Below are 18,814 nucleotides of genomic sequence, written 5' to 3' on the forward strand. Positions count from 1 at the left end.
CTAAATTGCGTGTTCACTGCAGAAGTTTGCATGTTTGGCTTGTGGGTGTTTTCCAGATGATTTACTAAGAATATTTGTGTGAATGACGTCAGGTGCAAACCTTGTGGAGGTAGTAGTATTTCAGACAGGCTTTTGCGTGTTGCGCACCAGAAGCTGGTCAGCGCTGTGTCTGATTGGACATAAATGCCATGGTAAGGTACTGAAGCTGTGCTCACCACTGTACAAGCAGTGGTGGCTCCTGGATTAGCACGTTCCTTTCAAAGATCAATCACCGCAATTTTTGCCTGGCTTGGTAAATTGCATTGCGTGTACTAACTTAACTTCTTTGCATTTTCTCCTCCCAGTGTTTTGCACGCTGAGGCAGAAACCCCTCATGTTGCATATTCATTAAGGCAAACGTACTATTTGAACAATACAAGTTGTTTTGATCATATGAAAGATCGCAATCCTCACTAGACACTGTTACTACATCGTAGCAAATTTTTTTCTGGTGGTATCAAGTTTGCACATGCTTTAATACACGCAAACATTTAATAAATCAGGCCCTTAGTACGTACTGCTGTGGCAAAATGCAGGATGACGTATGCGAACAACCGAAAGACCCAAAGTAGCCAAAAATACCCCAAAACACCAGAGATTAAGAAGCTGTTTGAACTCGTCGGTGGCTTTGAGTGAATACCGTGCCACATTATGGGAATAAACCAATAACAAATAAGATGTGTTCATATATTTATGTTTTTCAACCTCCTGTCCTGCTTTTTCGACTGCACAGAGCATGTGCCACAGCTGGACAAGCAGCTGCAACTACAGGGTCCTTGGGTTGCTCCATTATGACTATATTATTCACAGCTGAGTAAAAACTAAACCTGAATGCCTGAAAAGTACACTACAATTTTAATAGCATGCCAATCATATTTCAACCCATGGTATAATGTAAAAACAACAGAAAGATATGATTGTAGACTGTTTATTTTTAATAATGTTAATTACATTAAGATGGATTGTTGTTTACTTCCACTTTCCAGGGCCAGAAACCATTTAGCTGGGCCAAGCATACTGCAAAAATGACGACTGACATACTGTATATTACTGTTGAACACAGTGTAATTTGGATAGTAGTCTGAGTGTTCCTTCCCTCTGTAGTCACTTCACTGATAGTTGTCAGTCTATGTAGAATATCGGTCGATATCAGATTTTCCTTTGTGATTCCTTGTTGCTCTCTGTGATTTTGATCTTCATGGATTTTTGTTGGACATATCGAAGTTGTATGTTTTTGTTTGCCTTTGCCCTTTTAGTAAAAAATAAATAGTTTTCTTTAGTTCTGCACTTGGGTCCTCCTCTTCTGTTTTTTTAACTTTCCTGACACACTAGATGCTGATCAGTGATCATTACGTTCAAACATTGAAATTTCTAAATTAATAAACAGACTTGGTAAATGGACTTGTGAGCGCTTTACTAGTCTTCTGACTATTCAAAGCCCTTTACACCGCATGTCACACTTGATAGCAATGGTTGCTATGTAGTGAGAGTCAGAAGTAACTTATCCATTCAAACTCATTCAAACGCTGGCGACAAAGCAATTCGGGGTTGAGTACCTTGCCAAGGACACAGGAAATGTTTCCTGCAGAGCAAACCATCAACCTTCCATGACTGTACCAACTGAGATGCCCCATTAAACCTCTTGTACTGTTTATAACATGCTTTTTGTCTGAAACTGATACAGGTACAGAAACTGCTGATACAGTTCTGGACACAGTAGTTATTAATGAAGGTAGCCTGCTGTTAAAACAGCATACAGTCAGTTTTGATATCATAACATTAAAGGAGTGCCGATAATAAGCTCAGTAGTGCTTTAACATGCTATATGAGCTACATCTATATGTGAACTTAATGAACTATGTGAGCCTCCAACATATACAAGCTTTGATATAGGCTACCAAGCATCGATTAATGTTAAAGTCTGAGTGCAGAATGAGAAATCAATGAGGAGCTTAAGGTGGAAGTTAACTCAGCACAAAGAGGAAGTGTGAGAGACAGAGAGAAAGGGAGGGGGAGGATGCAGAACCATAGTGAAACCCGAAAAGAGATGGAGCTAGTGTTACTGATGAAGACACTGCAGTGGTCATATTTCACACTGCCCTGTACACACTGCCAATTTTACTGCGTCAACATGGCCCCTAGCCTCACAGAGGGTATCCATTATGCTGCTCAGCCTCTCAATCCTGAAGAGGACACACAATCTTACTAGAATGCATCGGAACACAATCGCTCCACTCTGCAGGCTGTGCCTTTAGGTGATCACAAAAAAATGTGTGCTTTTCTTCTATATACCTTACTATTGTTTTCAAGAAAAAGTCCATTAATTTTCTTAGCACCACAGATACATTGCAATGAGGGTAACAGAGAACGTGGCTGTTGCTAAGCAACACACCCTCACCATCTTGCCTTACTGCTTTCTTTATCTCTAGGTTCTTCTTTGACATGATACCACAATATCCTCTTGTTAAATGGTGTGATAGCAAACAGCTTCATACCACAGCAGCAATGGTTTAGACACAAACAGACAGAGCCACACTATCACACACAAGCAGCTCTGCTCCTATAGCCTTTTCCCTGTATCCTGAGAATGCAATATGGGCAGATGAGTGGAACATCCACACAATGTTTTTGTTATTGTTGCTTGAAATTCAGTTGGCTCAGGTGAACTTATAAATCTGTAAAAGTAAAAAAAAATAGTAGATAGACTTATTTGGTATTACCAACTTGATGGAGAGTCCAAATTCTAGGGAAAAATTACAACCAGCGTCCATCACCCAGCAGAGGTTGGTCCTCCAGAGAGAGTAGACAGATTGGGTGTGGGATCTATTTTCAGGCAATAAAGGTAACAAAGGAATGATGATCCCATAAAAAAGATCACTGTAAGACAGACATTCAACAAAGTTTTGTAACAAATGACATGCCCTGGCAGCTTTTTGAGATTGCTATACTTTATCAGACCTTAAATGCCTGTGGCATTTTTTAGATTTAGACTGCTCTTTGTCACTTTTTAAAAATCAGGAAAATCCCTCCACTTATGAGTAGCCTGCCAACAGCTCATAGACAAGTCCAACACGTCAAACATGCGACAAAGGGGCTAATTCTAAGGGGACAGAAACCAAAAGGGTTGGGTAAAGCAGGTTTATTTGTGTTTTAATAACACAAATTACCTGACAAGGGATGATCTCAAAAAGCTCCTTATTGAAAAATAAAGAATCAACAACATATACCAAGACGTTCAAGCGTGGGACTACACTGCATGTGATAGCAGGACACAAAGAGAGAACACATAGTACAATAATGTGTCCTTTGCAGCCATTTAACAAAGGAGAAAATGACAATATAAAGATGTTTCATCCATAAAAAACTTTAATAGATGTATTTAGATGTCATGATATACTAATGCTGGGAGACTCCAAGCTGTAATCACCAAAGCAGAGTCCAAATGCCATTAGCTTATCATATTCAGAAAGCTAACACTTTTTATGACACAACAAGTACACCCTATATTTCAAGCAATTTAATGATTACATTTCTAATATTCAGTTTAATTTTAGTGCCATTTTGAACTCTTTGTTTCTGTGATTTCTTTACTATATCGATTTTGAGATTGATAAACAGTTGTCTTTGTCTTTGGTTCTTCTACCCAATATCTAAGCAACCCCATTTACAAAGTTGTCAATAATATCAATTTGATACTCAGTTTCTCCTCTCCATCAAAAATACTGATTTATTTAATGGAAAAAAAAGTTCAAATAAAAAAGGGGCAAAAACAAACAGATTCTTTCAAAAGACTGGTGAGTATGATGAGACGTGACATATAAAGTGACATTTGATTTTAAACAGAGAAAAATTCAAGGAAGGTTTGAGAATGGATTTGCAGCAGATCAGGAGAAAGTGAAGCTGGAAGACTACTACTACTGCATAACTAAAACATACACATATCGATAGGAGCATATAGGACTTTTTATTATATTTGTATATAGCCCAGTTCAAAAAAAGAGGTACCAGTCCAGGTGAACAGAAACCCCTAACCTCTTCCATTATTTATTATATTTGAAACAAACCAGGTATATTGGCATACATAAAATGATATTTTATGTTACAGGATTAATTTATTAACAGATGCGGTGGTTGCAATAACACTGATGGTGCTTAGCGGTACTTACTAAACTATATATCAATTTGCCTGGACAAACTGCTAACAGCAGACCATTAAGGAGCAGTGGCTTGTGTGTAGTTCAAGTCAAAGTGTTTCTGCACTTCAAAACACTGGCTTGTCAAAAGGGAAAAAAAACTCTTTGCTGTCAAGAAAGGTGCATATTACATCACTAACAATATTTTTAATGGAAAGCAGTTCCATTAAAACTGCCAAGTTCTTAAACTGAAAACACGATCAGCCCAGATTATCTAAGAGCCCAAGAGCTCTAACAAGGTCGCTGCAGTGTGTTACATCACCTGAAAGCATTCTACACTTGCTTTTAAAAGGTTTGTTCATCCAAATTAAAAAAACATACTTTCCATAATCCCATTGTAGTTCCAGATAGTCTCTCTGAAGATGATGTACCTTTTTTCCCCCCAGACTGAACAAATACTCAATGCAAATACATGTACCCCTAACTCAATGAATCCTATTGTATGTAGTTAAGAAATATTTATCCAATCCTCATATATGTATCCCTTTGTAAAATATAGTTCAGCATGTTCCTTCCTAACTCCTCTTTGACCCTAAATGACTGCAGCCCCTCATATCAACCACGTTTTTAGTAATGTTTGTGGAAAAACTATAGGCTGCTCATTTATGGGGAAATTAGGGTGAGGGTGAACCCTTTCTTTAAAAGATGGCACAATGAATCTATGAGGTAAGTTTAAAGAGTCATGTCTTTTAGGTTGAAGCTGAAAGACACACACATGGTAGGGAAAAAGAAAGTATTAAGAACAGGGCTTACTCATACTTTGTGAGGAGAACATTTGTCTTGTGTAATAGCATTTGCCTTATCTTTTAAGTGAAACAATATAACTTATATCCCCTCTGTTGTATTGATTTGGAAACTTAAAATATAGAGACAAATATTTGAAATTCGAGAAACATAAAAGTTCAATAATGCATCGTCAATACAAGATTTATAACAAAAACTATGTTCCCTAAAAGAATCTCACCGTTACAGGCTCCTATGACTAAATAAAATGAATTGCTGTTTTTTCCTACATGTTTCACTTACACCATTTTATACACATCATCCATTCTCATACAAAATGATCTTCCCTCTCATTTTGGATGTACCTGTGTTCTGCGGCTGCCATGTTGAACACCCATCAATTCCAGAAATCCCTCTTTTAAACAGGGAAGTCCTCCTTCAATCCTTTTTTCCTCTGTGTTGAGATTATCCAGTCTTTTTCTCCATGTAGGATCATGTGTTCATGAGCATGTGTTCATGAGCGTGTGTTCATGAGCGTGTGTGTGTGTGTGTGTGTGTGTGTGTGTGTGTGTGTGTGTGTGTGTGTGTGTAAGAGAGTGGTGGTCAGAGGGTTTGCTCTACTGGAAGGCCAGCAGGAACATGAGCACCACATTGATGACGATGAGCAACATCATAATAAGGAACACCACCACCTTCTGGGTCTCCGGGGGGAGGTTGCATCGCAGCATTGCACTTAAGAATCCCATCCTCTGCCTGCTCCACCTCCCTGAACCGCTGCCCCGAGCCATCAGTCCCCTGGCCTCCTCCTCTTCCTCCTCCTCAGCACCACTGCCCCTCCCCCGTCGCCTTTCCCTCAGTGCTGAGCCTCCACACCACACCGCGTCAACTGGTCCTCCTCCTTGACTATCTCCGTCACTGTCGCCTAGTGTTGCTCTCCTCCTCCGCTCGGCTCCGGCGGTCGCCTCCTCTGCCTCTCCTGCCACTTTGCCCAGTGTTGCCCCGGCCTACCAGTGGAGGCTGGGTGCCAATCTGTGTCAGCGTGTGAGAGAATGTGTGCACTGTGAAGCTATTTGTGTGTTACGTGCTGAGCATCGCACCTTGTCCTCTTTCTCCGCTTTAAGAAATAGACAACTCCTCTCTCCTTCTCCTTACTATTTTCAGCAGTTGAGACGTAATATTCGGTTTTCTTGCTCTTCGTGGTCAGGATTTTAGGATTAAAGATGATGGAAAGGATGTTGCTTTTCCCACGTTCATGCTCATGCCTTCACGTCTTTTCCTTCCTCTTCTTTTATCCCTCTGTTCTCTTTTATTCCAGCTTGTTCCTTTGTGACTCCAGCCTAGATTCACTCCATCGTTGTCTACATCGCAAACCTTCCATCCATTTGTTCTCCCTCCAGCTTGTTTTCTTTCTCTCCCATCCCTCAGTCTCTGCCCACCTACTCTCTCTGTTAACAGCTCCGGCTAAAATGGTGCTCGGTGTGCTGCCTGGAGCTGTACAGCCTCAGCCATCCATCTAACTATCAGGATCTCCCTCTTTTCTTTTTTTCTCCCTTCGTGCCCTTCCCTTTTTCATATACCCACCCTTGGATAGCTGGCAGCCAATCAGGATGCAGAATGTGTCATCGTATCCTGGATACCAGAGTGGTTGAGGCAGGGCCATAGCAACCCGTTGGAGGGAGAGGAGGCTAAGGAGGGGCTGGTTGTTAGGGACAGAGGCCCCTCCCTTTGTCTATACCATATAGAAGAACGGACGGATCTCAAGATAAATTGTGTGTGTGTGTGTGTGTGTGTGTGTGTGTGTGTGTGTGTGTGTGTATGGGTGTTTGAAAATAATAACAGCTTTATGTGTTTACTGCATTTAAAATAAAGAGCAGACACCATTTTATCAGGGGTGTATACAGTATTACTAATTCTGGTTAAAAAAAAAGGAGCTACAAATAAAGACAAGATGACTGTGACAAGCTATGAGATTGTAATAACATTACAATGTTGCATTGGTATTAACCAATTAACAGTCGCCATTGCAGAAGACTCCTCCTCCTCATACCCACGCTACCCGTCTGGGAAGAGTTAGAGAACATTCAGTACTGATGATCTTGCACTTCAAGGACGTGTTAAAAGCAATTTCTGAAAATATCAGGGCCTGTCTTTAAATTTTCCATAAGACGTCAAAAATTCATGAGAAAGGGGATTGTGATGTGTTTTCAAAGGAAAGGTTAAGTAATGAATTTATTTACTATAATACTAGTATGGACAGAAGAAGAATTACAGCTGTCCAAAGGAATTAAGCATGCTTGTTAAATGTTTGTTATATTTTAAAATTGACAGCTGTTGCTCAGAGTAGTTTGTGCAGCACCGTATTGAACGTGTTTGTACATTTAGCACGTTTAAGTGCAGTTTAGTTACAAATGTTGACGGACCACAAACCGTATTTTTAAGGTGAACACATCCAATGTGGTGTCATTATTACGTTTGACGTAATAAGGCAATGGGAACAATTTGATTGGGTTTATGGAGCTGAACTCTCTGTTGGTTGTAGATAAAATATATGACATCTTTAGCTCACTTTTTGTGACAACGCAACTAATTCATGGTTTATTTTTAATTTCATAGTTGTACAACTCAATTTATTATCCAGCTGCACCAACACAAACAACTGCTGCTTCTTTCAGCCACATTGGCCAAGCTGGCCCTGTTCCCTATCATGGGTTAGGTCAAGCAACGTGCCTGCTGGGATCCGCATTGGAATATAAATCTTTTGCACCAGCTGTGAGTGAGTCCTAACTTTAACATTTATTTGAGTAAATTATCATTCATGCAATACGTAAAAAAGCTGTCTAAATACAGAAATAAGTCACAACATAACTATAAATTTAAAGTAAATTGTTATACTTGCCCCAATTGTATATAACAGAATTATATTCACTAGGCAGCAGCTTTTCTGGTTCACAGCATGATTTTATTTAAAATCTTCATGTCAATTCTAGAATCCTATTTATAGGACGTTTGTAATTACACCTTTTTGTGATTTCCCCACCTTTTGCCTATGGCAAGTGTTTCTTTCATATTCTGTTATTCCCCTTTATCTCAACACCCTCAAAGAGGACCCTATGGTTTCTACAAGCTTCCTTGTTTTAATTTGTTTAATTTGTTTTTATCTGTTCAAAAATTAATAGAACAGACCTCAACGTGCATTTGTGATTAACACTAAAAATATAAAAGTTAAACCTTTTCATTTGTTGAAGTCAATAAAGAGTTGCTCAATTTATGTCAATATGTCAATCACAACTTTCCAAGGCAAAAGTTTTTTTTTTTTTACAGAAGCAGACTTAGTTGAGCAAAGAGCAAGCAGCAAAGAGAGTCTGACAGACCCATAAAGCACCATTTTGTTGATACCCACATTTTATCTTGTCATGTTTATCGATATTAGACATCAGTGGCCCACAAGATGGCAGCAAAACGCAGACACTGTCATGTCTGTTGTATACTCTGTAAGAAGAAGAAACTCAGCTATGTACAGCTGGTTGCCATGGTTTTTGTTTTGCTGGGTCACTATCAACCAATCCAACAAAGGCTAAGGAGGGAAAGACTGTTTTGAACTCAGCAAACACAAAACAAAACAGACAAGTGATCAAACAAATAAATATATGAATAAATCCAACTCAACAGGCAAGCAACTCGTCTATTATGTGTAACAATCTGAGTGTATGTAGGCCTGTCTACTCTGTGAATCATATTTTACTGAGCTTGTATATGTTAGCAGAATTCAGATTATCCATGGCAACTTTATAACCCACAACTTCAGAGCTTGTATTGCCTCTTAGAGCCATTTCCAGCCCTTTGCTAAGGCCAGGATTTGTTCAACTTTATTGCATTCTAACATTGCATCTGCTTTCTATTTGATTCACCCAAAGAAACTTAAAACTGGTGTCATAAAATAAGACTAAAAAATATGGATGATGGATCAAAAACTATCTTTTTTAACATTGGGCGGGCTGTCATTTGGACCCAGAAACCTCTATAGTGGGGTTTATGTCGAATTCATATCATCATAGCATTAAATCACATCAATGAAGCCTTCTTTTCATTCCCTGGAGGGATCAACTTCAACAATATTATAAGCCGGGGGGGAAATGCATAAAAGAAAATACCTAACTTATACCTATTCAAATTAAAAACGAAACATAAGCAACCTTAACATATTTTAATTTGTACCACTGTGCCCCCCAGTGGCACTTAATGTACAATTACTTTTGCAGACAGAATAGTTTAAAAGCAGATACCATCAAATATCTTTTTTTTTTTTAAAGAAAAAGGTGGTTAAGACACATCACCTACCTCATTGATAGCCAACTGTTCTCCTCCTCCTCCTCCTAAGTGTCCAAAACGATGTCCAGAACTGCGAAACTCTTCATACAGCAGGTCCTCTTCACTACCCAGTTCATCTCCAAGCCCTGCCTTCTCTGATGCCCCATCAGGAACAACCACAGCTGAAATAAGAAGGGAAGGGGAAAAGATAGTGTGACGAACTGACCTACAAATGATTTTATACACTTTTTTATACACACTTTATTTAAAGTCTTCTCTAATTAAACAGCTGGAGGGTTTGATGTTTATTTAAGTATATTTGGCAAAATATAGTGGAAGAATAGGTAAGCTAGTTTTTGTTTTCAAATACTGGTAACATGGGACAGAAATTGTAACACAGAGAAACAACAGCGATAATGTCATGTTTTCTGTTAGACATACAGCAGTCCTTACAGCACATTCTCTGCATAAAAGTGCAGGGAATAAAAAAGGGTGTTAGGGCACATTGCCACATTCACTATTAGCGTAGCAGTACAAAAAACCATCAGGAGAATGTTGTGTGATTCTCAACAAACACACTTTTTTTCGAATTCGGAAAATATCCCCTGGTAATCAGCTGGCTGTTGTTGGATTCTGGCAGTGGCCATGTGCTCTGAACAATGGACTCAGTCCTGTATCCCCTTTAGAAAGCCTGCCTTAAGTTATTTCGGAGGGAAAAACACAATGGTACTTACATAGAGCACCCCCCATGGCACCTGTTAGGTGCCATGCGAAAAAAGGAGAGGGGGGTGGGAAACCCAAAAGCCGTGCAGTCTATGAAAGCCATCACCTCTCATTCACTGTCTTCAAGACGTCAATGAACACAATCGGACAGGAGTGCTACAGAAAGCCCACTGATCCCTGAATCCACAAGGATCCAAAGAATACTGCTTCAGAATCCAGAAGGACAAATACAGCAAGGCTCTGGTCCAAAATCTGAATTCTGTTACTGTTATGTATTTTGAGCGACTCTGGCTACCGTAGTAGTGAGAGCTGCGGTACTGTGGGTAGTGTAGTGTCACGAGTTATAACTGGAAGTAGGCTACCACACAAGCCACGTATGTTTAGTGTTGAAAGAAATAAAGGATAAATAACAAGTGGAGTTTGCATCATTGTTCCATGAGATACAGTTGGGATATAACAGTTACCTACTTTCTGCATCTGCCACGAAGGAGACCTGCCTGAAGCTGCTGATTTTAACATTCAACAAAGTGGAGATCAAACAAACCTTTCAACAATCACTAGCAGTGATCAACAGTAAGAAATTTTAGTCTGGGCAGAAATATCTTTTAGAAATAGTTGTTTCTTTTCTAACCACCGATAATTTTACATTATTGTTGACATTTTGTTTATCTGTTGTAAGCTGCTGCATTTGTTTTACTGAACTGCTGTGTTTTTGTTTAATGCTATGCTAGGTTTCAGTTAACTGCTTCCACCATCAGAAAGTCCAATTGTACCATTGAATCAAAGTCCAGCAACTGGCTTTCTGCTGTTTTAATAATAGTTACTAAACTCAGCTCAGAGAGCTTCAGCTATTTCATCAGGCCGCCACAAGGCGACCTTTCTTGTCCAGCATCTTGCCCGCATGTGACGTGACCACATGGTGCCCTCTCCACCATCTTGTTTTCTCTCTCTCTCTCTCTCTCTCTCTCACTCTATCTCTCTCTCACACATATGTGCCACACTTATTTGTTTATGCTAAAAATAAATTCTAGTATAATTTAAAAAACAGTTGTTTGTGATTCGTGTGTATTTACATTGTGACATAGGCTGCGTGAAAGGTTTTTGTGTTCAGATTTCATGCCTCCAATTAAATACGGCTTGTTAATTATTAATAACATTGGTATTTAGTTAATTAATTTTGAGAATGACATTGCAATAATTGGTTGTTCTCTGATATCAGAGCCGCTATAGTTATATAAAATTCAGTTTAACTCAAAAAAACTCTGTTGTCAGTTTTTTCTAGTGAAATAGTGTTTAATTCCATTCGTAAAATCATCTAGAAATGTACATAACAGTCAAACGTAATCACTACATGTAACTTAGTTTTGCGGTGCAAAGTGTTTTCCTTAGTGATGCAGATACCTTCATTAAGTCATGGCTAACTTTGTGAGTTTTAAGAGCTGCTTCTGGAAACTCTTAAATATGACATCAGGAATTACAGAAATGTACAGACCAGGAGCATTTGTTTTACTGTTATCGGAAATCTCAGAGTAACCAGGGGTCTAGCACTCCCTGGCAATGACTAATGTGAATGCTTGTAAGTTGTAACCATGGAGATTGTTCCCATGGCTACATTCCAACCTACATAACCACAACATTATCCACAGTAGTACATATCAAGGTGAAATTTTTGATGAAAACAAATCTGCTGTCGATGGCTCGTTTTTACTACTCACATATTTTTTATTGACAGTCATTCAGATCTTATATGATAAACATAATGTTGATTAACTGACTTTTATAACACAAGATTGTTCTAGATTCAACAATGGCCAAAAATATCCCACATCAAGAGCCTCTTAACATACTGAGGCTTGCAAAGCAGGCACTGAATTTGTTCCATCAAAGAAGCATCCTGTAAAGTGTCTGAACTCACTTTGGCTACCTCACTGATGAGCTAAAAATAATCTTGCTGCCACACCTCATCATAGGCGTCACCCTCGGCTGCCTAGTTGACAGCTGTTTTCACAGAAGACGTATCCCTAGCAACCGTAGAGCCAGAGTGAGACGGATCCAATGAAAAAGCACATGGTGTCCCTTATTTGGAAATGATACAAGGCTTAAAAATAATTACAGACCATTTTAAGAGCATTGTATTTTAGCACACTAAGAGGGGACATAAAAGTTCTCTGGTATCAACATCTGGCTAAATAAAGTGAAGGTCTTGTGATCTCCATCACTGTAATCATCTGCAGTGTGGAACTTTCAAGTGCCTTCCTTATGGGGGCAGTGTAGTACACACTGACTGTGATGCTGTAGACAGATGGAGGGACTCCAGATATTGAGTGACCTTTATTTTTGTGCCGATAGCTTCTGCAGTCTGGCTTGCAGTTACATGGAGAAGTGTGACACAACATGAATTTTAAAACAAGGCGCAGTTCTAGATTGCTGAATGGACTGTAGTCCTGTCTTTAGTGCAAACAGTGATAGCAACACCAAAAGCTTTCCTGCCCCAACTTAGGTCTAAATATGTTACTGTTACACTCAGTTCATAAAGTCAAGATCACACGAAAACTTTTACAAAAGTTTTGTCAGAGAAAAGATATATATCCTCCAGGGAAATCAAATGATCTTTAAAACAATACGCTAACATCCTAGTGGATCTAGACAACAGAAGTTTGCTATCATGGTTGTAATGAATGTTGGAGGCCCCAGAATATAAATGCCCCATCAGGCGACTACAGACCACCTCGTGTCTTAAACAATTTATACTTTTAGGCCATTGTTACATGAGTGTTTTCTTTTTTTACAGAGGCCAAAGTAATTTGTTCTCAGCACAGCATTATCCAAGCTCTGTCATTATAGACACCGAGCTCAATGGATGACTGAAAAATGACTGCTCACACACACACACAAGACATTTCAATTATTCAACAGTCCAACATGTTGTCCTTTGTTATGAACATGTGCTTGCCTATGACGTTTCTCTATAGAGTACTCTTTCCACTGCATGTTGCATTCACCCATTCACACTTTTATCACACATTGATGGCTGAGGCTGCTATGTAACATGTCCATCAGTATCAACGAGTGTTTTGTTTTGTTTAGTGTTTTGCCCAAGGACACAATCAATCTTTTTTGTGAGGTCAAGACACTTTACAAGAAGAGAAGGTGACCATACTCTTTGTTATATATTTTACAAAGACATTAATGTGAGCCCAGCACTTTACAACTTTAGCAATGTAACAGTGGGGTAGTAGAATAAACTGCCTTTCAGCAGGCAGAGACTCATGTTGAACAGCCATCTTCCATTACTGTGTTGTCCTTGGAGGGATAGAGGGAGATGCAAGAGAGACAAACAAACTCAACACAACTCCCTGAACATCAATTCCGATGGTCATAAAATGAATTCCATGGTACATCACCTAACATTTCACTGCACATCTGTATGAACATGTGACAAATAAAAATCTTGAATCTTGAAACAGTTAAAACCAACAGCTTAAAAAAACTTAATTAGACCCCATTAGGTTCCAAAAAAACAACAACACAGTGTTGGTACATGAGAACCTACTTCTCCAGTCAGACTGAATAAGTATAGGCACTATTTAATTTCTCACTCTGTGACTCTGCTCACCCTACAAATAATCAATGGAGATGATGCCCCCTTAATCGTGGCACAGCCCCATTCTTAAAATGAAAAATTGCTCTATCATAGATTTAAATATAGTTAGTTAACCCTCTAATCAGTCACAGTAAGTATCTATTTGGTAAGGCTTTAAGAGGCCTAGCTCAGCTATTTACTTTTCGCTGACTTGAAAATGTTTTTATCCCAACCCTTAAAGATGGTGTACCCTCTGGTCTTCTATCATCCACAAAGAACAGAAGATATCAGTGTCACCTACTAAACAGCAGCAGGTTCATCGAGGCCACTGTGTCACTCACAACAGGGAGGGAGTTCTGAATTGGGCTGTTTACTGTTTGCCTCTCGCCTGACTGGTCAGCTTGTCCTTGAAAAATGTCTCTGTGTGGGAATGTATGTGTGTGTGACTCAGATGCTGATAGGATCACAGAATAGAACAATGATTTAAATGGGTTTTGTGTGTGTGTTTTTGTGCTCAACATTTGGAAGCCGAAGCTAAGACTAAGCATGTTAGTGTGTGAGCTTGAACTGTAGCATTTAATCATCCTGAGCCTCTGGATGTGGGTTAGCCATATTAATGGATCAGATTTGTCTGCAGAAAGAACATTCAATACTCACTGGCACGAGTGTGTGTTTTTGTGGTCAGTTGAGGAATTCAAGCGTAAGGGTTGCATTTTCATTGGATATATGTGTGCGGCTGGCTGCACCGGGGCACGTGTCTACTCCCCACGTGTGACTGGACAGCCCCACACTGACAATCACTTGGCCTACTAACAGGGACAAGGGAGAGCGGGAAAGGGGAGGGGAGGTAGGGATGGATGGTTTCATGCTAAACTAAAGCACTATAATAACTTGGGGAGAAAGTTTGAGAGGGAGTGGGCAAATACCGAAAAGCCTCTGTCGCCCCAGGTTCAGTTCGTTTTCCTAAGTAATGTAGACAGCAGGTTGAATTCTGAAGGTTAGAGACTGCAGGGATTGTTGCAGTACAACTGTTGGATGTGGGAGGCCTGGGTATGGAGGCTTTCAGGGCTAGGAGAAGGATTTTGAAATGCAACAATTGGTGAACAAGGTCATACTGTAGATGCTACTGTTTCAGTAATGCTATTTATGTAGATACACAGTAAGAATTAAATTCCTTTCCAACTGCCGTTTGGGGTCTAATTAACTATAAGACTTAAAAGGCATTTATGAAGATATTAGGTAGACTTAGATATTAGACATGTGAAAAGTAGATAACTAGATTACAAGTAGGATATAAATTCTGGGGTTATTTAAGAATCTGTGCACAAATACTGAGAAAGCATCAAGTAATTGCTTAAAAAACACCAACTTTCTATCCTCATTTACTAAACCAAATCTGATTTAATTATAAATCAAGATTTGCAATCAAATTATTTCTAAAAATCAAGCTTAGAAGTTCCTCCCAAAATAAAGAATCTAGATGTGTTTTTGCTAAATCTTGGTCCTTGACTAAAAAGAGACACTTTGTCATTAGAGGGTGTCAGATGTTGGTATTCAAAATGGGTTTTTTTTTTTTTTTTTTTTTAAAGATTTGTTTTTGGCCTTTTGCCTTTATTGATAGAGGACAGTGGATAGAGTCGGAAAGGGGGAGAGAGTGGGGAGAGACATGCGGGAAAGTGGCCACAGGCCGGACGCGAACCCGGGCCGCCCGCGCGAGGAGCGAGGCCTCGCAACATGGTACGCGCGCTGTCGCTGCCGCTGAGCTATCGGCGCCCCCCAAAATGGGTTTTTTTTGTATGTTTTTAACTCTACTGGTGCATAGAAAGCAGGGATACACAGAAGAAAAATACAGAAACAGGCATTTTTTGTTTCTTTGTTCAGACATATGATTCAAGAGCTCTTTACCTGACAGTTTCGGCGATGTCTCACGCCTTCTTCAGAAGTGTCTCACTGACCAAAAAAACGCCAATAGTAGTAGAAGACATGATCTTCTTTTCAATAAAAACGGCATGGGACATGCTCTGGATGCTTGTTAATCTGCATTGAGTAAAGCATAATATACATAGTGTATATATTGTATTTATTAGATTGATGCTGTTGTCCTAATTATTTTGAGTGCCACATAGTTATTCAGCCTCAGAAACGGGGGGATTATTATATACCAGTAAAATTACTCTTAGAGGATCAAATCAGACTCACAGTTATGACAAATGCATGTGAGGGGGACATAGGATGAGTGAGGAAATAGGAGGATAGTTGCAGATATTGGCTTGGGTTGATTATCATTCATTTACTGACTCATATTATTTGGATTAACTGGTTATTTTAATGTAGAACAAATCAAGTATTGTATGTAATTACATTATTTGTTACATAGTTTCAAAGTTTGTAAAACCTTGTTGATGTGAAGCCTTAAGTTGCCTTACACATTCTATCTTCCATACACTGAGGCATACACTGTTTAACAATGGCTTGTGATTGGCACTTTGGAGCAGCAGATACTAAAGGCCTGGTAAGTCCTAAAACACTAGCACCAATGCCCCTCTTATTTGTGCCACAGTCAACCCACTCAGCTTCCTGTTTCCTACAGCTGAGGCTACAAGTGAACTCACTTCACGCACAGATACATGAATGATCTTTTCCCTTGCTCCTAGATTGATGTACTCTCTCAGGAAAAAGAGGAAGATGATTCCAGAATATTCCTGAACCTAATCAAAAAGATGGGTAATAGGCCGCTCTGCTGGGTATCTGGACCCTGCTGTGCTTCCTCCTCCCCTCCCGTCAATATGTTCAAAAGCACATTTTTAGTCCTCTTGTCCTTCTGTATGTGTTGGAACAAAACAGCACAAATGGAATAGTCAGTGAAAAAATAAAGTGGCAAGGTTTAGTGACATTTTTAATTATGTGTGAAAATGTGATGATGTCATGTGTTTACTGCAAGAACACCTGTGCCTAGAGAGAGGATTCAAACCATGCTGATCTGCAGCAAAGTTTACACACACACACACACACTTGCATGCACACACATGTGCAGATAAACCCCAACTGGATCTCCCAGGGTGACGTTGAAGAGATTTTTCACTTGCAGAGTCAAAAAAGGAAAGCACCATTTATTTAAAGACTGACCTTAGTTGACCAAGTGTATTTTCCCAACACTTAACTTAAAAAGCACAACACCTCAAACCTGAGCTTGAGTACAACTGCTCTGCTGCTTCTGTGTTGACATCAATAGTTTAATGAAAGTAAAAATGTCCTGTATAAACCTCTACTGCTACCATTCTTTTATGCCCAGCGCCCACATCATTGAAATAGCTACCGTAAATTCCGGACCATAAGCCGCTACTTTTTTCTCACACTTCGAGCACTGCGGCTTCTACTCCGGTGCGGCTAATGCATGGATTTTTTATGGGGGACAATGAGCTTCTGCCGCAAAAACATTTGACTTCGTCACGTCGGATCTTAATATCAGTCATTTTGCGCTTCATGCACGCACCCTCATGATGGAAAACACACGGAGAAATACATATGATGCAGCTTTCAAGTTAAAGGCGATCGACCTGGCTGTCAAAGAAGCTAACAGAGCTGCTGCACGTTAAGATGACACTGACAGCGACAACAGAGACTGAGGAAGTGAGTAATGAAGTCATTCTGAGGCAGTGAATGGATGGACTTTTTCTTGTGAAATATATTACGGTCATCTTTTTCATCAGCCGTGTTACAGACACCGTCGGCTAGGCTTCGTATTGTAACGGTTCATGTTGTAAAGTCAGTAGTTGATAATGTGTTCATAATTCCGATTATGTGGAGAGTCAGTGAATGCACCAGCGAGAACGTGTTGAGTGGCTGTATGAGAGAACGCTGGGGGAGAGAGTTGGATTGTTACGGCAAGTTATGTGTTGCTCTCTGCTGTAAACGGCGTGGTCACGGCCGACAGTGATCGGGTTATTAAAAGTTATTATTTGAACGCTCTCGTCGTCCTTTAACGTCCGTACGGACGCTACAGTATTTGCGGATGTTACCGGTAGCCTACGTCTGTGTAAATAGCTCTTGTTATAGCGTGGACACCTGCGGCTTATAATCAAGTGCGGCTTATATATGTACAAATACATTTATTTACTTATTTTTAGCCGGTGCGGCTTATATCCAGGTGCGCTCAATAGTACGGAATTTACGGTAGTTATCTTGCACCCCAATTATAACACCCATGATGTGTTTGTCTTAAAACGATGTGTGGTCAGGCACAAAGGTGATGCATTCCTATCTTGAGAATGACTTAGGCCACTTCAAATGTGAAAGAAAGAAAGGCATACATAAATAAGTTCTTAACAGACCTCTTCTGAGCTTGTTCCACACACACACACACACACACACACACACACACACACACACACACACACACACACACACACACAATGATGTACTCCACCATTTTATATAATTGCACATGCTGATACATTCAAAATGAGAGAGGGTTGAGAGAAGTTACTCCAATGCGCATTCAGTCTACAATGCACAGAAACACATGCAGACCCACACACCCTCACAAATTCACATGCAGCTTTTTGACAATACTTATATACAACTATTAAAGCCATTGATATTTAAGCAACCAGATAACAGACTGTCAAGTGAAACAAAGAACATAAAAAACATTGAGCTCACAAAACAATAGTTAACATAGATCCATCAGATCTTATCAGTTTGCCTGGAGATTTAAATAATCAATTAAGGAAATGTTGTGCCTCATGCAGAAATGTTGACCTTCAACTTTTAGATCTTGTAGGATCTTGTTGGATGCTACTTAGTGGCACAATGATATCTGCTGTGTAAATAACAATGCCCCAGCCTGCATGTGCACCTGGCTTTTTAAGGCATTGAGAGCCGACACTGATTTGGTTTGATTCATGTTCCTCCCAAAAAAACACATCTACTGTATGTCTCCTGCAACTCTGTCAGCGCCCAGAAAGCGAAGCAAATTAAATAGCAGAATGTTGTCAGACACATTACAAATCATTTCATGTCACACGCTTTTGACAGCGATGTCAAATACATACCCATGTTAAAATGGCCCTTATGACATCAAAAATAAACGTCACAGTGTCATAAATGTCACAGCCTTGTTCAAAAACTAAATCTAGTCAGAAGTGTTCATGTCTCTATTAAGCACACATTGCACACAAGCTCATTGTTTAATCACTCATCAGTGCTGATTTAATGAAGGATAAGATTTATTCTTCTTTCAAGT

The 18,814-nt window shown here is 39.6% G+C and overlaps 2 protein-coding genes across 5 annotated transcripts in view; one reads left to right on the forward strand and one right to left on the reverse strand.

Moving 5' to 3' along the window:
- Positions 1–18,814, forward strand: part of palmdb (palmdelphin b) — a 196,376-nt gene that overhangs the window by 75,760 nt on the left and 101,802 nt on the right. The window lies entirely within an intron of this gene.
- Positions 1–18,814, reverse strand: part of arhgef4 (Rho guanine nucleotide exchange factor (GEF) 4) — a 90,216-nt gene that overhangs the window by 9,381 nt on the left and 62,021 nt on the right. For 3 of the 4 annotated variants that reach the window (XM_079360786.1, XM_079360785.1, XM_079360787.1), the window contains one exon: positions 9,294–9,445. In XM_079360786.1, coding sequence (XP_079216912.1) covers positions 9,294–9,445 — 152 coding nt within the window. Of the gene's footprint in view, positions 1–5,320; positions 6,525–9,293; positions 9,446–18,814 lie in introns of those variants that run through there. The other variant, XM_079360788.1, reaches the window with a different exon arrangement.

This window comes from Symphodus melops (assembly GCF_947650265.1).
Source record: "Symphodus melops genome assembly, chromosome: 14".
Lineage (NCBI taxonomy): Eukaryota > Metazoa > Chordata > Actinopteri > Labriformes > Labridae > Symphodus > Symphodus melops.